At 51.9% G+C, this 26,104-nt stretch overlaps 1 protein-coding gene across 1 annotated transcript; it reads right to left on the bottom strand.

Moving 5' to 3' along the window:
• Positions 1-511: 511 nt before the first annotated feature.
• On the bottom strand, positions 512-25,610 carry IL10RB (interleukin 10 receptor subunit beta). Its single transcript, XM_053903117.1, has 7 exons — positions 25,459-25,610; positions 23,948-24,071; positions 20,209-20,366; positions 17,772-17,938; positions 13,242-13,389; positions 7,399-7,553; positions 512-1,028 (listed from the first exon to the last, which is right to left on the bottom strand). Exons 1-7 carry the CDS (start codon positions 25,505-25,507, stop codon positions 714-716), a joined length of 1,116 nt encoding a protein of 371 aa, XP_053759092.1. The 5' UTR covers positions 25,508-25,610; the 3' UTR covers positions 512-713.
• Between the last annotated feature and the right edge of the window lie 494 nt (positions 25,611-26,104).

Below are 26,104 nucleotides of genomic sequence, written 5' to 3' on the forward strand. Positions count from 1 at the left end.
TGTGAGATCATGACCTGAGCTGAAGTCGGTCCCTCAACCGACTGAGCCACCCAGGCGCCCCCCTTAGGTCTTTTCATCTCCATGTACAGATGAGGAAACTGAGGGGTCACAGGCTAGAAGTTGCCTGAGGTAGAATTTAAAGCTTTCTAGACTGATAGCTCCCAGATGCCATTAGACCCTCACACCCGGCACAGCTCCTGGATGATGGCAGGAAGGGACTAAGGATTACCTGGCGAATGAATGGACACCAAAAATGGCAGATGAAAGCCTCATTCAATATCTGACGATTACCCAAATGTAGTGCCATTAATGCATACAAACAGAGAATAAAACTTTAATAGAGCACCAGCACTATAGAAAATGTATACAGTAGAAAAATAAATCCAGGCCAAGTATCTCTGAGAACCCAGAGTTTGCTGACCACATTTGAGTTGAGGCTGTTTTTCGGAGGCAGTCTCTCGGCAGTCTGGTTGGATTTTACAGCACCTAGTCTGGTTGGATTTTACAGCACCTCGGTTTTTATTCCTCATTTAAAATATTTTTGTTTCTTATAATTAAAACTTATTGCTCATATTAGTGCCCTAAGAGGCTGAAAATTATACTCCCAGTGGTCAACAATTTTTTTTTCTTAAAGTTATTGAGGTCTTTATAAAGCAGCAAATTCCCAACGTGGAGTTATTTTTGCCAAGTGAGTCTTCAAAAATCTAGCTCTTTCATTGTTTAGATGTTGTCTCGGAATCTTCGAGATCCAGATTTGGGGTTTGCCCAGGTGGTTTCCCGCTCCATTTACCCTCAGATGCAGGCGAGAGAACCAGGGGGGTGCTGTACTCAGCTGGGTGCACTTCCCCTTCGGGGACCAGCCTGGAGGAGCCCTGCCCCGACAGGGTCCCCGGGGTACAGCCGTTGCCAGGATTCTGTGTGCCGCTTTCAGAGACTGGCGTAATGACGCTCAGTTTGTCAAAGACTTCACTGTCATCAGAGGGCGGGAAGGAGAACAGAAGTGTATTGTGATGAGGGCAGCCCAAAAACTGCAGGGAAAAAAAAAAAAAAAAGACAGTTAATGATCAAATTTTCCCATTTCTTTTTCTGGGCTTACACAGATTTTATACAGAACTCCTGGCCAGAGAATGCGAGTTTAAAGGATGTGACAATCGCAGAGGGAGAGTTCCTCAAAACGTTAAAAATAGAATTATCATATGATGCAGCAATTTCATTTCTGGATACACGCCCAGAAGAACTGAAAGCAGGGTCTCAAAGAAATATCTGCACACCCATGTTCACAGCGGTATTATTCACGAGAGCCAGGGGGAGAAGCAAGCAGAGTGTCCGTCAACGGTGGAATGGATAAGACGTGGTCTGTTCATACAGTGGAAAATTATTCAGCCGTAAAAAGGAATGGATTCCGACACACGCTACGTGGATGAACCTGGAGGGCGTTACACTCGGTGGAAGAAGCCAGGCACAAAAGGACAAATGCTGTATGGTTCCACTTACGCGAAATCCCTAGAGTAGTCAAGGTCAGGGACAGAGAGCAGGACGGGGGTGCCAGGGGCTGGGGAGGGGGGGGATGGAGAGTTCTTGTTTAATGGGGGCAGAGACTCTGTTTGGGATCATGAAAAAGTTCTGGTGACGGATGGTGGCGATGGCTGCCCACCAATGTGACCCCGCACTGTCAGAGCAGAACCTGACCCGGGGCTTGATCTCCCGAACCGTGACATCATGACCTGAGCCCAAACCAGGAGTTGGCTGCTTAACCCACTGAGCCGCCCAGGTGCCCCCGATGGCTCCTCTTTTAAGCTGGGATTTAGAGCAATCACAGCGCTGTGGCACTAACACAGGCCTGAGTGTCATTCCCTCTAGGAAGCAGGATGTCGCAGGCACAGGATGAACGTGTCTTGGAATAACGCAGAGAATCTCCCGTCTGTCTTCAGGCAGGGTTAGGGGCTCTCTTTGGTGTTTGCCAGTACCCGATGCGCCCCTAGTCTGAGCCCTCAGCCCTGTGCCGCCTGGCAGCCACGAGTCACATGCGGTTTCTGGCCACCTGAAATGTGGCTACTCGAATCAACACGTGAGAAATGCCAGATTTCGAAGACGCTGTATGAAAAAAGAATGCAAATATTTCCAAAATTATAAAGACCATTGATGACCGGTTGAAATGATATTTTGTAAATACCGGGTTACAGAAAGTACATTGTCAGTGCTAATTTCGTCTGCCCTTTTTTACTTAAAAACAAATAAACGACAATGTGGCTACTAGCCAATTTCAAATACACGTGGCTTGTGCTATCTTTCTGTCTAGCGCATCGAATGCACATGGCCTTGTTTATTTCTCTCTCCTAGGGCATGGGGCTAGTTACGAGCAGGAACCCTAGTCTAACCATCCGGGGCTTTCCTGCCCTTTGAAGCATGAAAGATGCCCAGGTGTTTCCTGGAATATCTGCCGACTTCATGTTTGCCGTTTTCCTCCCAGTAGGTCCACCGATGCCCTTGGATCTTCAGGATGAGGTGGAGACAGTCTCAGAGCTCTGCAGTTTCCCTCAACCCTTTGATGGGACTTGGTTTAATGCCGCAGGATTTCCACCTCCCACCTGAGGGAAGGGAGGGGAGGGGCAAGAGGAATTACACCCAGATCTCAGTTTGTGCAAAGGAAGACACTGCGGAGAGGAGTAACTTCCCCAAACTCTCAGATCCAGTGGATTCGTAAGAATGGGCCAAGGCCGCTCTTGATTCTCCTGGGAAAGGGGACAGGAAAGAACAGAGGAAGGTGGGCTGAGTCTCAGGAGAGCACATGTCAGGCTGGTATCCAGGCGGGACACGTACAGAAACGCAACAGATTGGTGTTGGATAAGCCTCTGTGTTGCTCTAACTCCAAGTCCCCGTCCCTGCTAAGTCCCCCGAAACCCAGAATTGTTCTCTGGGCTGTGGTTGGCGAACCTTTACATCACGCATCAGGCTGGAGCATCCCATGATGCAATGATCCCAATCTTTGTAGTTTCCCGGTGCTTCCTTCGTCCCTCTCCTCGCTGGCCCCCTTCTCCAGCTCCCCTGCCCGAATTTCTCAGCCATTCCAGGGGCTGCCTCAGCAGGCAGGTGGGGCAAGTCTTCTAGTCTTGGAGCAGGGGCTCGTTCCAACAGATCTGGCTTTGATGTGCCTTACGGCAGGTGGTCCCAGTTGTCCCTTCCTGTCTGACCAGTCTGTGACGACAAGCCACAAGCAAAAACAGCAGGTGAATAGTTTTGCTTCCTTCTGGGTCTCCAGTTACAAAATGCCTTCTGCCCAGAACAAAGGGCCTGCCCCTCTTTGTTCTTCCTGCTTCTCAGGAGCTCACAGAGGCCTCTTGGCTCTTTCTGGCTGAGGCGGTCTTGATGAACTGATTAATGATCTTGAGAGAAGGTTCTAACTGCTCGGAAACACTTGCCTGTGGTCATGTGTCTCACTTTCCCTCCACTGTGGACGGCGTGCGGCCTGGACCAGCCCTCACGGTGCTTCTTCCGCAGCTTCTGGCAACACTGGGGCTGGCCTGGCTCACAGCAGAGTCCGGAAACTGCCCTATACAGAAGGGCGCGGGTCGCGGGGGACCGCGTCCTTCCCAGGGGCAGTTGCTACCAACTGACCGGGTGGTGTGGGGACGGGGCCTGACACCAGCTGTCATGACAATATGGTAACGGGACCAGAAGAGAAAGAGATGGCAAGGCCTTGGTAAGACACATGCACCTCGGAGCTTGGGAAACTCCCCGTGTGGACATTCAGGGACCTGCCATATCAGTGAAGTTTTAGGGGTCCCCTGGAGTAGGACCCGCTGGACATTTTCTCTAAAGTAAAGGACCAATGGCTGTGTCTCACCCCTCCCACCGCTAACAACTAGCACCATTGCTAAGTGGGCCTCTCTGGGTCTGGAGGCAGCACATTCCATACCTGGGAACCCAACTCCAGGGTGTTTGTAGAGGGACACAGGACAGCTGCCAAGGGCAGGAGAGGCCCCCGCAGGACGAACGGGCTGTAGAGCAAGCCGCCCTGGCCGCATCTAGTGACCGGCCGACGCAGGGGCACGAAGGCCCGGCATTATCTGTCAGTGACGACGTGTTAACTGGACCCAACGAACACGAGGTGCGCATGGCTCGGCAGATCCTTGACGGGTCTGTGGTGGGGAGCCACGCCGGGTGGGGTGGACGGCAAATCCTACAAGGAGAATCGCTACGCGGATGACTGCCGTTTGGGGGCCAGGCCCGGCCGCTGCCGCAGAGAGTTATGCCCGATTTGTAAGACGGCTCCTGGACGTTACAGGGACCCAGCGGGGACACGGCCCGTGGCCAGAAGCGAGGTCGGAGGCTGCACGTACCCGGGGCTCGGCCTCCCACGCCACCCGCCCCCGCTGCACCAGCGCCCCTGCCTCGGTCCGCACCACGACCGCGCGGGGGGCCGGCCGAAGGAGGAGGAAAAGGCCAAACGCGGTTCACAGGGCGGCTGGCGTGGCGCGTGGGCACACACCCAAAACGGCCTGTGGCGGCACTGCGGCCCGAACCAGGGGGCCCTGAACGGCAGTGGAGAGGAGAAAGCCCTCCGTCGGCGGAGTTTCGGGCCACGCATCTGGTCGTCCTCTCGTGCTGGAAGAAAAGCGGCCCCGAGACCGGGCTCCCCGTGGACTCGCGGGCGGAGGTCGATGGCTGGTGGTCACGGACCCATTAAGGGGCGAGCGAGCCCGCGGGAGAGGCGTGTGTCTGGACTCGGGAGCGGCTCCAAGTGGCTCCGTGTCGTGTGTGGACTCTGAGACCACCACGGGACCCCGTGCCAACCGAGCCCACGCTCTGTCAGACCTCCGCGGCGCTGACCCAGGCCCTGGCAGACAAGGACGGCAAATCATCCCTCCCACAAGCGTCCACTACGGTCAAGTGCTTTACCTCCCCTTCTGGTGTCACCACCGCAGAATGTGACCCGATTTGGAGACGGGGTCTTCACGGAGGTATTCAAGTTAAAAAGACCTCCTCAGGGTGGGCCTCTAATCCGTATGCCTGGGGTCCTCGTAAGGAGAGGCAACGCGGGCACGGGCACAGGCATGAAGGACACCACGTGACGATGAGGGCAGAGGTTGGGGCGACGCATCTACAAGCCAAGGGATGGTAACGACGGCCAGAAACCACCAGAAGCCAGAGGAGAGCTGGGAACGGACTCCCCGTCACAGCCGCAGAAGGCACCTACCTACCGGTGCCCCGATGTCAGGCCTCTGGCCCCCACAACCGAGGCACAATGACCTTCCGCTGTTTAAGCCACGCAACCTGTGGGGCTTTGCTACGGACGCCCCGGCAAGTTAACAGGGACCCCGCCTAGTATTGCATGAGACCGGCGGCCCGCTGACAGCAAAAAAGGCCTGGAGCGGGCACACGTCTAAGGGGCCCACTGGTGATACCACGCGGCACACGACCCAGCCGCGGCCAGCCCGGAGGGGCGGCGGGCCGACCGGCGGAAGGTTCGGGTGACGCGCCAGCCGGGAAACGGTGCGCTGCCAGAACGGGGCATCGTCCCGCGGCACCCGGGGTGCACCCGGAAGCAAGGACTCTTACGTGACGCTGCATCTTCGATAGAATACAAGGGTTCAGGAACCAAGGGGGAGAAACCGGAGTGGCCGCGCTTACCATCGCTCTCAGGGACCCACTTAGGGTGCGCGCTCAGTTTTAGGCTAAGTCTGGAGCAGGATCCGCCAGCTGTGGGGAAGCCCACGGATTAAGAACGGTTTCAGGGGCGCCTGGGTGGCTCAGACGGTCAAGCGTTGAACTCTTGATTTTGGCTCAGCTCACGATCTCACGGTTTGCGAGTTCGAGCCCCACATTGGACTCTGTGCTGACAGCATGGAGTTTCTGCCTGGGATTCTCCCTCTCTCCTCTCTCTCTGCCCCTTCCTTGCTTGTGCGTGTGCACACGCTCTTTCTCTCACTCTCTCTCTCTCTCTAAAATAAATAAATAAACATTAAAAAAACAAAAAGAGAGAGAGAATGGTTTAAAAGTTAAACCATTAAATGATTACCTATAAGTGGTTGTATAAATACCTGCATGATATCTTGATTTTTGCCTCCTGGCCTACAAGGCCTGAAGCATCTGCTTATCTGGTCCTTAAAGGAAAAGTTTGCTGACCTCTGGTCTAGAGAGTTCCCAAAGGGGGAGCCTTCTTACCGGGGGACACAGTAGGACAGTCCTGGTAAACTTACATTATGGCTGCCACTTCTTCATGTCAGGAACCCAGCTGGCAAGGAAAGGAGTCACCGGATGTCTCAGGGTGTCCCCTGCACAGTTCTTTTTTTTTTTTTTTTTTTTTAACATTTATTTTTGAGAGAGAGAGAGAGAGAGAGCACGAGAGCATGGGGGAGGGGCAGAGAGAGAGGGAGACACAGAATCGGAAGCAGGCTCCAGGCTCTGAGCTGTCAGCACAGAGCCCGATGTGGGACTCAAACTCATGAACCGTGAGATCATGACCTGAGCCGAAGTCGGACACTTAAATGACTCAACCACCCAGGTGCCCCATCCCCTGTGCAGTTCTAACGGCAAGTGAGTCACTGGGTGTCTCAGGGTGGTCTCTGTGCCATTCTGATGGCAAGTGGACAAGTGCAGCCGCCCAGGCTTTTGGTGCCCCGTGACTAGAGACTCAGAACTTCTCAGGGCTGAGGGCCTGGGGCACCAATGAGACAAACAGCAGTCATGGGAGGGGAGTGGGGAGAGGGTCCCACAGGGGGACCAGCAGAGCTGTGAGGCCGTGTCACCTGTGCTCCTGAGACAGGCCCAGAGTGGCTCCATTAACCTTCCTCATGTAACTTTCCCCAGGAAGAGAGTGACTTAAGTCTCGGGGGTGCTGCTCTGGTGGGTTCCTGTATAAGGGGTGGACTGTATTAGACGCTGAGGTGTGTCCCCCCCCGGATCTCCTTCTGGAAGGAGGCCCTCACTGCCCTGGCCACCGGGGGACACTGCTGGCAGGTGTCTCACAGCTGAGTGCCCCCCTAACGACTTGGGGCTTCAGGCAGGGAAGGTCAGAGAAGGAATGACATCCAGGTTGGAGGGACGGTTTGCCTCCTCCCTGTGGGCTGTTCCGTGACCACAGACTGCCCTGCGGTGGTGTCCTTCTCCAGGACAGTCCGCCACGTGGGATGAGATGGCCCTGACTTAAAAGGAAGTCCCCTTCCGGGGCACTTGGGTGGCATAGTCGGTTAAGCGTCCAACCCCCGATTTCATGATCTCACAGTTTGTGCGTTCGAGCCCCACATCGGCCTCTGCGCTGACAGCATGCAGCCTGCCAGGGTTCTCTGTCTCCCTCTCTCTGCCCCTCCCCTGCGTGCTCTCTTTTTGTCTCAAAAATAAACATAAAAAAAAAAAAAAAAGAGGTCCCCTTCCAGTCAGGCCCCCTCGTAGGCCTACCTCTTTCAGGTGCTGAGGCAGACAGTTCCCAGGGGAGAAGGCGTGCTTGGCCTTCTTGTACAGGCACCACAGCAGGGCGGAGCAGCCGAGGAGCAGGAAGGCCACACACACCGAGGCTGCCAGGACGATGGCGACGGTCCAGGACGGGGCAGTCTCTGTGGGAACGCGACAGCGGGCTGCGTTACCTGCTGCTCAAGTACACACGGGTCACGTGACCTCAACACCATCCCACCGTCACCATCCAGTGGAAATCCCGGCAAGCAGGGCCAGCCGCTCATCTCGGAAGGGGTGAGAAGGCACCACAGGAAAGCTGCTCAAGCAAGAATCCAGGCGTTTCCAGCAAGGGTCACCCCCTCCTATCTGTTCCCAGGTTTGGCTTCTGGCAGGACCGCTGACACGCAGGGTAAGAGTAAGCAAGAACCCTGAGCAGTGAGCCTCCCCGTTCTGAGAAACCTCTTCTGCCTTGAAGTGGGAAATGGGACTCCCTGGGGCCCCAGAGCCCCAGTAAAACACACGCACTGCAGTGATTTGTACTGAGAACAGCAAAAGGTCTTGGCATGACGTCTCCACCCGAGCCTCTGTGCCCAGAGACGCGCCCAAACTCCAACGTTGTCTCCTAGTGGCCTAAGGCCACGCTGCTGGGACGGGACGCCCCAGCACCTGCCTTGGGTTTCTGTTGGGGGAAACTCAAGGCTGCCAATACCCGGCCTTCCTTTCTTAGAGCGCTTACCATAAAAAGTTTATGACTGTGAATCCTTCCTCTGCCCCTCTGAGATGCATACGTATCTCGTGAAACCCAGGGGTGTCTTTCTCAAGGACCCACAGGCCATTCCTCTAAACTGCAGCCATCAGGAAGGCAGGCCCCTGTCCCCCAGCCTCCGAAGGAAGGTAGGAGCTGACCTGTTAATGCCAGTTAGCGATAGACACTGATGGCCTAACTGCATTGACGCTGACCAACCCTCTCACCTGCTTTTTGTAATTTTCCTCTTCCCTGATTCTCTCTTCTCTTCTCCTCACTTCCCTTTAAATTTTTTAAAAATGTGTATTTGAGAGAGAGACAGAGTGTGAGCAGGAGGGGAGGGGCAGAGAGAGAGGGAGACACAGAACCCGAAGCAGGCTCCAGGCTCTGAGCTGTCATCATAGAGCCCGAGGCGGGGCTTAAGCCTGTGAACCGTGAGATCATGACCTGAGCCAAAGTTGGGCTGAGTCACCCAGGCGCCCCCTTGTTCTTCCTTTAAAACGGCCGGGCAGCTCAGGGCGCCTGGGTGGCTCAGTCAGTTGAGCGTCTGACTCTTGATTTCCACTCAGGTCATGATCTCACGGCTTGTGAGTTCGAACCGTGCATTGGGCTCTGCGCGGACATCACGGAGCCTGCTTGGGATTCTCTCTCTCAAAAACAAACAAACAAAAAAGATAACCTGTCCAGGCAGCTCTTTCTCTCCTGCAGTCCTCACTGAATAGGTTTTTACTGCTTCAATTAATGCCCAGCTTTACCTCTGACCTGGGTATCTGTGATCCTGGCTCCCCTCATGCAGCACCAGGAGGCTTCCTCTGTCGCCCGGGGCCACCTACCCTCCCAGTGCCCAACGCCTGGCAACTGGCGCCACCCTCCGATCAAAACCCAAAGCATCTGGTGCTGAGAGAGGAAAGCAAGTGAACCCTGCCCTCTAAGAGCAAGTCATTTTAAAGGGAGTCATTTTATTTGTCGAGAATATGCTCGCACGGGGCAGACCAAGCCTGCTGGAGCCTCATCAGCTGCTACCCTGCCCCTGTCCCCCTGCACTTAGCAGTATGAGGCCCGCAGGCACCGTCCTCAGATATCTGCTCCCGGGTGGCGTCTGCAGGGGACGCAGGGGCTGGGCCCAGCCTGCCTTCCTCCCTCGGCCCCCTGTGTTTTCATTCACAACAGTGGCCTCATCCTCCTCCTGGCCAAGGGGAACTCCTCCCAGAATTCCCTAGTGAATTCTTGCTTCATTTGCTGGACCCAGGGGTGGTGCCTTCCGGCCCCCAGTTTCAGCACTCAAACAGGTCCTTTCTCGGTGAATGCAGGGTCACGTGGCGATCGAGCTGGATGCAATGGTCCCGGGGCTGTACCTCAGTGAACGACAGGAGGCCGACTTGGGATCTGCTATCTCAGCTCTCAAGGAAGCCCCAGGCCCCTACTCGTCCACCTGTCCTTCCATCTAGCATTTTGGCAGTTCTCTGTGTGGCGTGCAGCAGGCTTACTCACTGAGTGCTGACTAAACACTGCTGGCCTCGACCCCAGACCCTGCGCTGTCGATGACACTGTGCCGAGCCCCCCACGTCCCCCTCCGAGGGCAGCGCCTGGGCTCCTTGTGATCCAGCCAGGATGTGCCGGCATCTTATTGGAGGACGTTCCATGGGCACATCTGGTTGGTGGTGACAAAATTCAAAAGATGCACTTGTGACTCACCCCGAGAGAGAAGGGGTAAGGACAGGTCACTGTGTCACACGGGCTGAGAATTACAGGAGGATCTGTGAGTCAAAACCCTCTGCTCTCTGACCTGCTGCGGGTCAGGAAGGACTCCCTTCCTCTGTGTTACCTGCAGGGAAGTCATGCCTGCGCTCACCTGCGGAATTCATCTGTAGGCAGTAAAATTACAGGGAAGATAACCTGCTCCATCCCTGGTCATTCACTGGCTGAGCGACCGACCGTGGGCAAGTTACTTCCTCTCTCTGAACCCTGATTTTCCAGTTTGTAAAAGGCGCAGGGCCCAAAGCTCTCAGGGAAAATCTGTCGTGAGGTTTAGAAGAGAAGACTGTGTTTGGGGGTGCCTGGGTGGCTGAGTCGGTGAAGCGTCTGACTTTGGCCCAGGTCATGATCTCGTAGTTCGTGAGTTCAAGCCCCGCATCGGGCTCACTGTTGTCAGTGGCAGAACCTGCTTCGGATCCTCTGTCCCCCTCTCTCTGCCCCACCCACCCCTGCTTGCACTCTCTCTCTCTCAAAGATAAACATTAATTAAAAAAAAAAAAGAGAGAGATAACTGTGTTTAAACAAACCTAAGATGATGTTTGACAAAGCAGGTTTTCAGTGGGTGACACTTTTCTTTTATAAAATGTTTGGATTTTGTCAGTTCGTGGGTAATCACTTACAGTCAGAAAATATTTGAAATATTTCTCTTGTTGGTCAAATTGTAGGCCTCACACTGTGTCTCGTGACATAAACCTTGAGGAGCACCTGACAGTGTGATTGTAATAATGTCATTATTAGTAACCATAATATCTAACGTATTAAGGCCTCACTTTGTCCCAGGCACTGTTCAAGTCCCCCAAGCCCCGCGTGTGGTGGCAACATACTGCTCTCCCTATTTTGCAGATGAGATGACTGAGGCAGAGGGCAGTCCGGGACTTGTCCCATGGCCCATGTCATGTTAATGGGGGAAGGAGGGGACACCGGGTGATCCCGAAATGTACTCAAGGTTTTGGGAAAGCAGATGACAGGTGTTCAGAGCAAAGGATGATTCTAGACCAGCGATTCTAGTGATTCAAGCAGGATGGGGGCTCCCAAGGTACAGAATTCTAAATCAAGTAAAAATGATTCAAGAGGGGAATAAAATGAGAAAAGACTTAGAGGAGGTCTATAGAAACAACGTGTGGGCTAGCAAATAACTTGTAGCACACAGACAGGAGGCTTTTTATTATTTAAAGGCACGGCAGAGAGGCTCAGCCAGCTCAGACCGTGGAAGCAGGGACACAGGCAGGTGGACTTGGGCACTGACCTTGGGCCTACAGATGCGAGGCACTGAATGGGGGGGCTAGAGAAAAAAAACAGAGTGACAGAGAATGCCCTTCAGGGAGACCGCAAGACTTTCATTCTCTGTGTGGCTCTGTAGGCCTGAGAAAATTTCCTACTACAATTGCAGATCTTTGGATGACACCGCAAAGATCATGGACCTGGAAGGTGTGAAAGCGTCCTGGATTCAGGCAGAGCGCGCCTGGGTGGCTCAGTCGGTTGAGCAGCTGACTCTTGATTTTGGCTCAGGTCATGATCTTGTGGTTCGTGAGTTCGAGCCCCGGATTGGGCTCCATGCTCACAGCTCGGAGCCTGTTTCAGATCCTGTCTCCCTCTTTCTGCCCCTCCCCCACTTGTGCACACTCGTGCATGCTCTCTCTCTCTCTCTCAAAAATAAGTGTTAAGACAAAAAAAAAGAATCCTGGATTCAGGCAATTTGTGCATTTAGAAAACAAAGGGAACAACAACAATAAGATTCAAGACACTACAGGCCAGCAAGCTTGATGCTGATCTCCAGAAAACAGTAACAAACATTCCAGAATGGAAAATTAAGGGTTAGTTATCAACACTTAAAAAGGATAAGGATGGGGGCACCTGGGTGGCCCAGTCAGTTAAGCGTCGGACTTCAGTTCAGGTCATGATCTCACGGCTCGTGAGTTCGAGCGCTGCATCAGGCTCTGTGCTGATGGCTCAGAGCCTGGAGCCTGCTTCAGATTCTGTGTCTCCCTCTCTCTCTCTCTCTCTCTGCCCCTTTCCTACTCACACTCTGTCCCTTTCTCTCAGAAATAAATAAGCGCTGAAAAAAAATTAACAACAACAACAAAAAAGGATAAGGATGATAACTGAAAACAACCTTAGGGCACCAAGAAGCAATTAGTTCAAAATGGCTGCCTTTCCTTTTTTGGGCACGGTAACCTGTCGGTAAATTACGGCATATGATGGGCTGGTTTTTCCCAGGCTGTGTTCCTCGGAATGCTAGTCCTCAAGAAAAGGTGGTGAGAGGTCAAATACGCTAAAAGTCCTAATATACAGGGTGGCTTTTCTGACCGCGCAATCCAGCGCCCCATCGCTTCTAAGCACCCTCAAGATTACAGGGCTCTTGTTTTGAGAAACATTCATAAATAGTCCTGGAACACAGTTGGTGAGGAGCAGAGATGATGAATCAATGAGACTGTTGTTGCATTGCAGTTTTGTCCGCTGCACCGTGACACGGAAGATGAAAAGTTTTGTTCTCTCTGGAGGGAACTCTTTCTGACTCTCCTTGGTATTTCTGTAGCCTCCAGATCAGCGCCTTGCTGCCAGGAGGGCCTCGGTAAATGAAAACGGCCAGGAGTGGACCTGCCTGTATTCATCCTTCCGTGGTCTGAGCTGGCTGAGCCTCTCAACGACGTCTTTAAATAATAAAAAGGCCTGCCGTTTGGGGGCAGACACGCAGCCGCAAGTTTGCATGACCCCGTATGCAATGTGCCTGTATGTAAATGATCACAGCGTCCGGGCCAATGGTACTCTCCCCTCTCCCTCTTTTCCTCCTTCCCTCTCTCTTTCCTTTTAAGAAACAGGGAGGATGGAGGCACTGTGAGGGACGGTGTTGCGATCCTGGTAGCCAAGACAAGTAGCCTTGCTGGAGACAGTGATAAAGGTCTCCAAACTCTCCCTCATGCATCTGGAGACATGCAGCCTGGGAAGGGAAGGCTCCTGGGGGTGGGGCTTGACCCTGCTGGGTGGTCTTGTGGCGGGGGGGTGGTGATGAGACTCGCACCAGGAGGCCTGAGGGCACAGGATGGACACGGTGCGGGTGGGTGCCAGGGGGCAGAGCCCAGCTCAATGAACGGATAACGTGTCCATCCGTCCCTTTGGTCTCAGAGTGTATGAGTTGCCTCGGAAGGTGGTGTGGTCTCCTTCCGGCGGGAAGCAGATCGGTGAGAGCTGACCTGGGCTGCAGTTTGAGCTGGACGTGTTCCTGTCTAAGGAACTTTCCAACGCTAACACTCGGTGGGTGTCTATAGGCTCAGAGGAGGTAGAGGAGGCTCTGAGGCTCAGAGGAGGCTCAGAGGAGGCAGAACCACAGACGGTGATTTTCAAGACTCACCGGCATTGGTTGTTGGCTCACAGACAGGCTCGCTCCATTCCCCGGTTTTGTTCCGATCAGGAAGAAACCCTTGAACTTGAACACAGTAAGTTGTCCATGGCTCAAGATCTCTGAGGACCTCAAAGTCATACTGACAAGTAATCGGCCACTAGGAATGAAGACAAAAATGAAAACATGCCTCCGCAGTGAAAGGACACCAGCTCTTTTTCCTCCCCCATTTGCCAGTTATAATCTTTACTTTGGGCTCGAAGCAGGCAGGTGAAGGAAGCGGGTGCTCCTCCCAGTTCACGTCAGGGGGCCCCGAGAGCATTTTAAGGCACGGGGCAAGGATTGACTGTGGTCCCGATGGAACCACTTCATTTCCTGAGTCCTCTAGTTTAGATGCCATCTAAACAATCCTACTCCTTTTTTAAAAAGAATTAAGTTGTAGGGGTTGAATATGTGCAACCAACACATTCATATGCTGAACGGCTAACTTTCAGTACCTTGGAAAGTGACTTAGTGGGAGCCTGGGTCTTTCCAGAGGTGATTAAGTTAAAATGAGCTCATTAGGATGGGCCCTAATCCGGTGTGACCAGCGTCCTTACAAGAGGAAATGTGGACACAGACATGCACATGCCACAGAAGGACGGAGGCAGAGATTGGGCTGTCACTTCTACAAGCTAAGGAGCCAAAGAGAGCCAGCAAGCTGGAAGCTAGGAGACAGGCATGGAACAGAGGCTCCCTCATGTTCCTCCGAAGGACTGGCCACCACTGCTGACACCTTGATGTCACACGTCTGGCCTCCAGAACCTTGAGCTGACGCCTTCCTGTTCAATCTGCGGTACTCTGCTACAGCAGCCCCAGAACTGCTGCCACCGGTCATTTACGGTGAGACCCCGTGTGGTTTTCCTTCTAAGTCAAGGGCAGGTTGCCGACCCTTAGCTGCCCAGCCTTCTCCTTCGAATCGCTTCTCTGCTTGAGCCCCTGGGATGCTCTCGTCCAGCGGCGGCCTGCCTCCCCTGCAGGGCACACGTCACAGCCTGCCTCTGGAGGGACATCCCTGACTCAGCTTAGTTTGAATAGAAGGTATCATAATTGATATATTCCTGAATTTGGGAAACCAAGACAGTTTCCGGCAAAAGAAAGGAAACAAGAAGAGTATCTACCAGCCACATCTCCATCACGGTTATCATTTCTGGATAGAAGTAAAACGCATTACAGGCATAGGAACTTCCACAGAAAGTGAGCACAGACTCTTCTTTTGCTTTAGTAATTGGTTCTTTTTCTTTTTTTTTTTTTTAATTTTTTTTTTAATGTTTATTTATTTTTGAGACAGAGAGAGACAGAGCATGAATGGGGGAGGGGCAGAGAGAGAGGGAGACACAGAATCGGAAGCAGGCTCCAGGCTCTGAGCCATCAGCCCAGAGCCTGACGCAGGGCTCGAACTCACGGACCGTGAGATCGTGACCTGAGCCAAAGTCAGACGCTCAACCGACTGAGCCACCCAGGCGCCCCTGGTTATTTGTCTTTTAGGGTTGGGCTTGTTGAAAACTTGTCTCTATTCCTTTATTGTACGAGAAAGTTAAGCTCACTGAGGACAAGAACTGGATTATACCATCGACTAATGAAAAGCATGGTGTAACTTCCAATAATGAAATTTATTTTTTTTAATGTTTTTATTTATTTTTGAGACAGAGAGAGACAGAGCATGAGCAGGGGAGGGGCAGAGACAGAGGGAGACACAGAATCGGAAGCAGGCTCCAGGCTCCGAGCTGTCTGCACAGAGCCCGACTCGGGGCTCGAACTCACAGACCGTGACATCGTGACCTGAGCCGAAGTCGGACGCTCAACCGATTGAGCCACCCAGGAGCCCCGTAACTTCCAATAATTAAAAATAAGAAAACCCTGGCTTTCATTTCTAGAACTCCAATACCCCTAAGACCTTACGGTGCTCTTTTTTTCAAAGACTAAACTCAGGGCTGACTCACAGTGGCAGGCAGGGAAGGACAGATAGGGAGGGCTCTGTTCAAGTCCCCTCTGACTGCTTTTTTCCGGTTGTCTTTCACACCTGGGCAACTTCTCACTTCATCTGCCCACTCTCTCCCAGCAGGAAGAGACAGAATTTCCCGAAGCCTTTTATGCGATTTGCTTAGGGATCTAACGTGGCAGCCTTTTAAGCCTGCATATTCGAGAAGGGAACCACACTGTCCTATTCCTTGCAGGCTGCTGTAACAGAACAGGTGGCTTATAAGCAAGAAACACTTATTTCTCGCGGTACTTGAGGCTGAAGAGTCCCAGATCGAGGCACGGGCAGATCTGGTGTCCGGGGAGGGCTGCTTCCTGATTCACAGCCAGCCATCTGCACGCTGGGTCCTCACATGGCAGAGGGGGAGAAGGGGCTCTCTGAGGTCTCTTTTATAAGGGCACGAATCCCAAGCCTCCTAAAGGCCCCGCCTCCTAATACCTTCACTTTGGGGGTTAGGTTTCAACACAGCACGTATAAGCCAGTAACGGTGACAGGGTAGACACCAGCGAGGGAGGAGCGGGGGAGCAGGCAGCCTCCCCAACACTCGGCATGTCACAAAAACAACAACAACAACAACAACAACAGGCAGAAGTGACAGGACAGACGTGCAGCCAGACGCCTATCCTGTGGGCACATCCTGGATGAGAAGCTAAAGATAAACGAGGCGTTGCATTTCATGCCTGGTGCAGGAGGCACTCAGGCACGACAGCGGTGGAAACTGATCCTTAATAAAGGTTCGCTAACTCCTGTCTTATCTTTGCATCCCGGAGCTTAACAGAGACGCCTGCACTTGATAAGTGGCTATAAAACTCATTATTCTGGGGGAGTTTGGGTGGTTCAGTCGGTTAAGCGCCCAACCCTTGGTTTCGGCTCAGGACACGATCTCCCAGTTGGTAGGATCAAGCCCTACATTGGGCTCTGTGCTGACAGCATGGGGCCTGCTTGGGGTTCTCTCTCTCTCTCTCTCTCTCTCTCTCTCTCTCTCTCTCTTTCTCTTTCTCCCTTGCTTGCGCATGGGGTTTTTTTTTTTTCCTCTCTCTCAAAATAAATAAATAACCTTAAAAAAAAAAAAACCCTTATTATTCTGTATTGCTTTCTAGGCATACATTTCCTGGGATCTTGACTATAAGCAAAAATCATCTATTCTGTGAAGAAGGCTGATATCCTACGCCATTTAATGGAGCACTTTTTGAGGGAAAAATTAACTTGAGATTCTGGGGGGCCGAGCAGTATGTACCTATAAATTTAATTACACAATTCCTAAAACAATACACATAGGTGACTCTTTCCTCCCAGACGCTTGAGAATTAAGTGATAAAAGCACCATTTAATATAGAAGGGATAACATATACATAATCTAACTTATATGACATATACATATGTCAGTTTAGGACCACGAATGGCATTCGGCTTGGAAGCAGTAAGTATAAGAACAAAACCTGACCAAGGATGAATGAAAATAGCCTAAATGCATCTACAGAAGGGGAAGGGAACCCCATGTATTGACCATATCATTGTTCAGGTAATGGGACAAGTTTATTTTTTTTCATTATGCCATTAAACTCCCCCAAATCCTGTGAAGGAGGTTATTAGTCCCACTGTATTAACGACGTGGGTTTTCATGCCCATTCTGCAGACAGGAAGGAGCTGAGGTACAAAATGTGACCGGAGTCACAATGGCAGGAGCAACATCCAACCAGGTCAAACTCCTAGCTCCTTTTTTTTCGTTTTTTAAATGTTTATTTTAATTTTGAGACAGAGAGAGACAGAGAGAGAGAGAGAGAGAGCGCACAAGCAGGGGAGGGGCGGAGAGAGAGAGAGAGAGAGAAGGAGACAGAGAATCCGAATCAGGCTCCAGGCTCTGAGCTGTCATCGCAGAGCCTGACGCGGGGCTCGAACCCACAAACCGTGAGATAACGACCCGAGCCGAAGTCGGACGCTTAACTGACTGAGCCGCCCAGGCACCCCCTCCTAGCTCCTGTTTTTAAAGGAACCATCCCCTGGAGAGGAGGAGAGTGATGGGGAAAAGTGGGGTCAGATGGGTAACATGTGACACTCTTCATCTAGCATCCAGGGGTGGGGCTGCCGTGACCACGGCCTTGACTGTTCTGTGGTGTACATGGGGCACAGGGGTTCATACCGTGGAACAGCAGTCATGTAGCACGTCACCTGATTCAGCTGACTCCAACTTCTGTCAGGTGACTGCTGAGTCAGTTCTATCTTTTCCTACAACTTCCCTTCAGGGAGAGGAAGGTTTGCTCTCATTGAGCTAGTACCCTGGAAGTCATTTCCCTTGGGGCCCGGGAAGCAGGAGCCAGATACTAGGCACCCTTCAGACTGGGAAGCTTCTGGCGCTCAGAGGAACTGGCCTTAAACCCTTTGGACCATAAGGTGCTACCACCTTGCAAGACCCTGACCTGGATGGCCTCCTAGCTCCCTTTCTCCATAATCACGGCCTCAGATGAATACTGGGCAAAGAGGGGGAGGCTGCACATGAAATGCATACGATTTGCCGAGCTTACCTTTTCGTCAGAGCCATTTTTCCAATATTGCACATTATAAGCCCACGAGTTATAAATATTCCTCATGGTCCATGTTTCAGGTTCATTCTCTATTTTGGGGGCTAAGAAACGCATATGTAAGGAATTAGCAAGTGCTTCCACTTGCATCCCAGGTGGTCCGATCATGGCTAAGGAAGAGAACAAAGCAGAAAGGCTGTCAAAAATCACATTTAAAAACGCCAACATTTCTTTTTCATAACGGTGCAGACCAATGGTCTACGGAAGGACTCTGCTCTTTGATGTCAGATTGCTATGACATTGACTGATGTGGCCAAGGAGGGTAGTTGGAGTTTGTTTGTTCCACAGTCAAATGTGTCATAAAGTATGTGTCTATTTATGGTCTGATTTCCCTCATTAGAGTGTATACTCCACGAGGGCAGGGATTTTGTCTTGTTAACTGCTACAGCTTCTGCACTAAGAATGTGCCTGACACACAGTAGGTGCCCAGTAACAACTGTACCGTGAATAATAAATATCTCTCGGTGACTGTGCTATTTGAGTCATATCCTGTATTCTTCTCTGGCTGTTGTTACTTCTTTTGAGGCTGTTAGTGGGCCTGCTTCCAGCATTCTACTCTTGTTTTTAATCTGCCGGTAGCTGAAAACCAGAGAAGAACATTTATCATTTTTTTTCAAAGCAAAATGTGTAAATAGATTCGACGTGACATCTTGCAGCACCTTCCTGTCGTACCAACTTCAAGAGGCAAATACCCAGAGAAGGGCGGTTGTTGCTAAGAGTGTGAAGAGAGCAGCCTGGTTCTCAATCCTTGCTGGGCCACTCCTTACTTGCATGACCTTTGGGCAAGCTGCTCAGCTATTGTGTATCAGTTTCTAAAGGGAATTTCCACAGATGGGTCCCCAAACGGAAACTGGAACCAGTCAGGACCCGGTCAGTCCCTTAGCAATTACAGGAGCAGGAGACTGGACTATGTTTTGAAAACTTGACTACTGTTAAGCTGCTTGTTATTTTTTTTTTTTAAATGAGATGGAAGGGAAGGGAAGGGAAGGGAAGAAGGGAAGGGAAGGGAAGGGAAGGGAAGAAGGGAAGGGAAGGGAAGGGAAGGGAAGGGAAGGGAAGAAGGGAAGGGAAGGGAAGGGAAGAAGGGAAGGGAAGGGAAGAAGGGAAGGGAAGGGAAGGGAAGGGAAGAAGGGAAGGGAAGAAGGGAAGGGAAGGGAAGGGAAGAAGGGAAGGGAAGGGAAGGGAAGGGAAGGGAAGGGAAGGGAAGGGAAGGGAAGGGAAGGGAGAATGAGCAGGGAGAGGCAGAGAAAAGAGGGAGATGGGGAATCCCAAGCAGGCTCCATGCTGCCAGCACAAGCCCAATTCGGGGCTCAATCTCACAGACCAAGAGATCATGACCTGAGCTGAAATCAAGAGGTGGACACTTAACCGACTGAGCCACCCGGGCGCCCCAAGCTGCTTGTATTCCTCAATGTTTCTTTTTCTTAACTTTCATAAAGATAACCTTTAGAAAAGATAATACAACTTTGATGACTTCTGACTCCGGAAATAAGAGTTCTGTTGTCCAAGGCTGGGACAGAACTGGGAAAGAGTGGAAGGGTGTCCTAGCTGCATTCCCCACCGGGGCTGGGGGGGGGGGGGGTGAAGGGGGCGAGGCAGGGGGCAAAGTTGTGGGAGCCCCGGGGGTCCAGAGCAGGGAGCAGAACAAAGGCCCCACCCCGCACAGACACAAGCCTTCCAATGCTTCTCTCCAGGACTCCTCGGAAGACTGCACTTGAGTCTTGTTAGTGAGGGTACCCGGCCCCTCCTGTCCTCTTCCTCTCTCCATTGCTATAAAGTGGTTTAACTAGTTTTCAATTCCTGATGTTCTAATTATGTTCATCTTGTGACCTCTGGTGAGTCCCCACGACCCCCCAGATCTAACCTGGGAATATTCTTTTTGATGCTTACCAGCCTGCCTGACTCAATGTACCTGACATGCACTGAATCCGTTGCTCTGTCCTTCATTCTGCGCAAGCTGGCTGTCTGCATCCGGTCAGCCTGTCTCCACACCTGCCTTGAATAACCTTTATTCTTCTGCCTGCCATGTCACATTTCCTTACGTCCTAACTTCTAACTGATTTCCTCCCAGAAAATGCACTACATTAATCCTTCCAGTTCTTTTCATTAACAACACTGGCCTCAACTCCCTCTTTACCCACAAGCCTTGACATTCTTAGATTTATATTTCATTATCGTGTTGACTTTGTGACTGTGCCTTCCTGTCTCTCTCATAAACTTCTTTACGACCATAGCCCTTCTTATATTCCCTAAGCTCCTTGTGCAAGGCCACCCACTTTGCGGGAGCTCAAAGAATTCTTGCTGATGGGCTACCCCATGGGGAAAAAAACCCAAGGCATGATGATGGCATTGTAATGAAATGGAAAACAAAGCGACTTACTGTCATCCACAGGACAGAAGGTGATGTTCACCCAGTCTGAGTGCTCATCTGCAAATTCAGCCCTGACTCTCAAGGTGTGATCACCATACTTGGAAAGACTTGAGAAATCACATTCCATCAAGACAGTACTTGTGCACATATCTTGGAATTTCTTATAACTGTAAAATCAGAAAAATAAAATCATGAAAGTTCTCACTCTGGTCTGAGTCTGACTGTTACTTTATTAATCCCCACTACCAAAGGATAACGGAGACTAACATGAGAAAAATACACCAAATTCGAAATCATCAGTTTTGATGAGTAGCATGCCTCGTCTATAAGAGCATTTCCCAAACTGTGCTCCATGGGACTTGGGTGATCCTTGAGATATCATAAGTTGTTTCAAAAATAATCTGTCCAAAGTCAAACGACGCGGGGCAGAAACTAGGTTAAACATAAAGAGGCATCTGTCTTCATAACAGAACTTCTCAGTGACCTTTGTATCTTAGTGAGCACGAACCTCTCCAAAACAGGGTTGAGTATTCAATACATTTGAGGAAGAAAGCTTCCCTCCTTGATTATGTGGGACACGGTTTGTGAATACTGATATACCCAGAGTAGCCAAAGTAAGTATGTTACAATAATTTCAAACAATGTCCTATAAATGACTCTTGCTGCAATTCCTCTGGAAAAACCATAAAACAGTTCATTTTTATACAGATGTCTTTTTTTTATTAATTTTTTTAAATGTTTGTTTATTTTTGAGCGAGAGAGAAAGAGCGTGAGGGGGGAAAGAGCAGAGAGAGAGAGAGGGAGACACAGAATCCGAAGCAGGCTCCAGCCCCGAGCTGTCAGCACAGAGCCCGACGCGGGGCTCGGACTCACGAACCGCAAGATCATGACCTGAGCTGAAGTCAGACAGTTAACCAACTGAGTCACCCAGGCGCCCTACTCCTATTTTATAGACGAGGCACAGGTATGGAGGACCTAAGAAACCCTCCCAACGGAACTCAGATCTGTTGGACTTCACAGCCCACAGTCTTAGGAGCCACACCACACCTCGCCACATTCTTGGCAACGGGGCCCAGAACAATCTCCTGCTAAAAGTAGGCAGAGATCATTGGGATCATACTATTCTACAATCTGCTCTTTTCACTTAATATAGCACAAATCTTTGGTCAATTGACTCTTCACAGTCGCCTGACATCCCACCATTTGGAAACTCCAGGGGTCACTGCATTAAGGGGGCTTTCTCATATGTTGCCACTTCCTTCACTTAAACTAATGCATCAAGATGCCTGGGTGGCTCAGTCAGTTAAGCATCTGACACTTGATTTCAGCTCAGGTCAGGATCTCACGATCTGTGAGTTGGAGCCCCACTTAGCGCTCTGCGCTGACAGCGTGGAGCCTCCTTGGGATTCTCCTTCTCTCCCTCTCTCTCTGCCCTTCCTTCCTTCCTTCAATCTTTCCTTATCTGTCTCAAAATAAATACATAAACTTTAAGAAAATATTAAAAAAAAATAAACTAATGCATCAACTGGCTGGAACACAGGGTATTTCGAAAGCTGTTCTGCAACAATTTCTCCTTCACGAGTCATTTTTATTGCACTTAAAAAACATTTTTCTCGGGGCGCCTGGGTGGCTCAGTCGGTTAAGCGTCCGACTTCGGCTCAGGTCACGATCTCGCGGTTCGTGAGTTCGAGCCCCGCGTCGGGCTCTGTGCTGACAGCTCAGAGCCTGGGGCCTGTTTCCGATTCTGTGTCTCCCTCTCTCTCTCTCTGACCCTCCCCCGTTCATGCTCTGTCTCTCTCTGTCTCAAAAATAAATAAACGTTTAAAAAAAATATGTTTCTCCCCGTGAAACAGGTAATATGACCCATTCCCCATATTTACATCTAGTTTTCAAAGACGATTCCATATTCGAATCACCCATACATCCTCTGAAAGTGCCCCTCCTCTGGTCACCCCTACCCAGCGCACATATATGAGAGAGTCTGTGCTATCTAACCCCTCAGGCTAAGTTCGAGCAAACCTTTCACAAGCCATGGAACAGTCATCAGATTTTTCAGGGTCAAATTTCTTCCCCAAGGGCGCCCCCAGCACATGTTGTGTTTTCCTCAGCACATCCCGTGCTCGGTCTACGCTTCCATGCTAAGGACACCTGGAGCCCAGGGACTGACCTTTGTTTACTGGGAAGCCACTGGGAATTCGCACCTAAAAGAGGAACATGGAAACCAAACGCCTCTACCACAAGGGCACAGAACAGAACGCCAAATAATAAACTATGGGGGAGAGAGACAGAGGGAGAGGGAGGGTGATTTTTCCACAGTGAAATCTCTACTGCTGTCACCACCACAGAAACAGACATGAAATTATCAAACCACTGTCAGTGGGAGAAAATACACAGCAGGGAAAAAGGAGACACAGGACGACCCTTCCTAAATCCTTGAGAAAATGGACAAAGCTGGACTACGGACTGGAGGTCAGAGGGAAGTACCCGCATTAAAGCTGTCAACCTTGACAGCTGCCCTGATGTAAAAGATTACCCTTGCTCTTAGGAAGTTCACCGTGGAACATTAAGGGCAAAAGGGCATGATGTACGATAGAGAGAGAGGGAGAAACCTTAAAGGAAGGCAAGCCTTAAAAAACGGTGAACTGGATGTAGGCTATTCGGGAGTCCTTTGTACTGAACTTGAAATCTTAAAATGTTCTGTGAGCTGGGAATTACTTGGGATTCACAAGTTACAAGACAAGTAAAGACTGCCTTGTCCAGCTTCCTACTTCTTCTCTGACTTAGCAGGCCTGGGATAGGTTTGCAAAACAGAGCCGGACGAGAAGCGTGGGATGAATGGGGTCTGGGACCTGGGTTTCCTCCTGTTTCGCCGAAGGCGCTGTCTCCGTATGTTTCTGAGTCACACTGGAGGCAGGTGTGCCGGCTCATCACCCTTTGGCCTCCCGAGATTATTTGCACTTGGCATAAAGGTGCGTCACCTGCAGTCCAGACTGTGGTGCGTGACGGCAGGCTGCTGAGGGAGGGCTGGCAGAGGGGAAAATCGGCGGGCAGGGCAGGTGCTGGGAAGTCAGAGCCCCACTGAGATAATAGTCTTGGTGACACTCACCCTTCCTTCATAAGCCTCTGTGCTGTTTTCAGAGGCCAGAGCTTTTAACAGTCAGTAGGTGGCTGACTTTCAATTTGGGGACACAGCCACAGAGTAACTGAGCACCCACTGTGCAAATGATCGGCACCCCATAGCACGGGAGTGTTCGGTTATAATCTGCTGGAGGGGGTGGGTGGTCCGATGGCCAGGGCTTTCCTGTTCCGCATACCTCAGTTTTCCTGGATGGCTTCCTCCTCCAAATGGCTGACTTCTAGCAATGCTACTCTAGTAAGTGGAGACGGTATCGGTGACATTTTTCTCTTAAAAAGTGTCAAATGTGACAAACCTGATACATTCGCATTGCAACTGCTACCACTGTGGCCAGTGACATCCATAGCCGTGTGATATAAGGTCATCATCTACCGGTGGCCCCGCGATTGTCAAGCTATGGACCAACACGACAAGAAAAAGTAAAAAGGGCTTTCCCTGTCTTTTCTCAGAGAACAGAACTTTCACGAGAATTTCCCGGACAGAATGAAGGTCAGCCGGGAGGCTCCCTGTGGGATATCACGGTCATGCAGGTGACAGCAGTCAGACCCTCTCCTGTCGTCCAGCCCAGTGACCAGCTCAGGGCCTTCCTGCCCAAGGGTGCCCCAGACTCACCTTTGGTACTGAGCTGTGAAAGTCAGATTCCCTTTGGGAAAAGCAGGCACCTCCCACTGTAGGACGTTCTTGAAATTCACTGACTTCATTCTGACGTTTTCGGGAGGTGGCACCATTCCTAAGGCTGGAAAAATAAAAGGAAAAGCTTTGCAACCTGGTTCCTCAAAAGAGTTGCACAAGTAAATGACCATGTCCAACATGCAGGTCTCCCTTATGGCTCCATGCCTTCAAATGGGCACACAGGTGAGGGGAAAAGACCCACATCAGCCGTGCCGAGGAGTCTGGATTTTATCTGGGAGGTTGGGAGTGGGGTGGGGCAGAGAGTGACCACGAAGAAGGGACAGATGGGGGTGACCTGGATTTGGGTGGTAGGAAAACGGTGTAAGGGGGGGGTGGGTACAACGGGTTTTTTTAGATATATTTCCAGAGGTATAGACTTGAGACGTTCTGATCCGTTTGGTGTGGAGACATTAATATTCATTCCTGGCTTAAGCACCTGATGCCCTGACTGGGGCTGGGGACAAGGACATCGAGAGTCCCATTTTTAGCTGCATTAGGTTTGAGATCCTGGAGAGCTATGCGAGCAGGGACGTTCAGGACAGCTGGAGGAAGGGGCCTGGTGCACAGAGGAGAGAGCTGGGCTAGAGACAGAAAGCATTTTTACAGGTGCTTGGGTGGCTCAGTCGGTGGAGAGACCACTCTTGATTTCGGCTCAGGTCATGATCCCTGGGTCGTGAGATCGGGCTCCTGGCTGAGCGTGGAGCCTGCTTACAATTCTCTCCCTCTCTCTCGCTCTGTCCCTCTCCCCCCCCCCCCCAAAGAAAGAAACCATTTTTAAACTTTTTAATAGAAAATATCAAACATACACAAAAGCAGAGGGAAGAGTATGATAAACCACCACGGGCCCACCACCCAGCTGGTGCCAACAGAGATACATGTTTGCATCATAGGCCGGATAGCTGGTATCCAATGCCAGGCTTCTGCTGGTATCCCCTACAGGGATAGTGCGGGGGAAGGGGGTAGAGGGCCTGGTTAAGAACTTGACCCCGACAGGGATCTGGCAGAGGGGCAGGATCCTAGGTAGAAACAGCCTAAGAGGCAGGAGGAAAACCGGGACACTGTGGTATCCTGGAAGTCTGGGGATGAGTTCATCAGAAAGGAAGGGGGGTGGGGGTGGGGGGGTCCATGGTTATCTCAACCCGGGCAAGAAATCTAGAGGCGGGCACAAAAGGTTTCAGTGGATTTTGAACTCATAAGCCCCGCAGCTGTGAAGGTGAGGGGCAGAGCTCAGGTGCTGGGGTGCTGAGGACTGAATGGGAGGCCCGGACCGGGCACTCGGTCACTTCCAGGGCGCCCATGGGGTCCGCTCAGGGTTGGCCCTGGGGCCATCGCTGCCGGCGTCGCGGCCCGGCCTCCGGGTCCCCAGCGCACGTCGGGCCGCGCGGCGGCCGGGAGCCCCGCAGGGCGCGGCGCAGGGACCCGCCCGCGCCCCCTCCCCGCGGACCCCTCACCTGACACCAGGAGGCAGCCGCCCAGCCAGTTCCGCAGGCCCCGCGCCATGGCCGCGCCGGGAGCCGGGAGGGCGCTCGGGGGGCCGCGGCAGCCGCCGGGCCAGCGCCCCGGTGCCCGCCCCCGAAGCGCCCGTAGCTCCTCCTCCGCCCCCGCCGCGGCCGCTTCCGGGGACTGGTGGGGCGGGGCGAGCCGAGGCCCCGCCCCCGGCCCGGGCCCCGCCCCTGCCCGCCCTGCGTCCTGCGCACCCCTGCGCCCCGGGGAGAGAGAGATGTTGGTGGGGCCTGGCGACGGGAGACGCGGAGGGAAGGGGACTTGCTACCCCCCAACTCGTGGGTGGAAAACACCGGTGGTAAACCTTTTGCAAAACTGTACGTAAGGTACCCGGATTGGGGGAGACACCCCGCCAGCATTAAAGGCGTGCTCTTCCAAGTTAGATAAATAGCTTACAACGCCCACCCAGAGGTTCTATCTGGGGTCATGGGTGGTGGTGGGTTTTCTTGACACCATTCCGTATCCCCCCAAGTTTTCTCCAGTGCAAACTGCCTCCAGGGTTTCTCTAGAACCCCCTTTCCCTGAAAGTAAGCTGATTTTAAGGCGCTCTATTAGCAAAGACGGTTTGAAAGAGTCTACGTCACCCCCTCCCAC

Source organism: Panthera pardus, unplaced genomic scaffold (assembly GCF_024362965.1).
Source record: "Panthera pardus isolate Hobbes unplaced genomic scaffold, ASM2436296v1 HiC_scaffold_16, whole genome shotgun sequence".
NCBI lineage: Eukaryota > Metazoa > Chordata > Mammalia > Carnivora > Felidae > Panthera > Panthera pardus.

What these genes read in the sequence shown, in the direction of transcription:
- IL10RB (XM_053903117.1), bottom strand. Translation starts at nt 25,507, where the DNA reads ATGGCGCGGGGCCTGCGGAACTGGCTGGGCGGCTGCCTCCTGGTGTCA. An exon ending in CGGCTGCCTCCTGGTGTCAG is followed by an intron (nt 24,072 to 25,458) that starts GTGAGGGGTCCG and finishes TTATTTTTCCAG; the next exon opens with CCTTAGGAATGGTGCCACCT. An exon ending in TGCCTCAGCACCTGAAAGAG is followed by an intron (nt 1,029 to 7,398) that starts GTAGGCCTACGA and finishes TTTTCCCTGCAG; the next exon opens with TTTTTGGGCTGCCCTCATCA.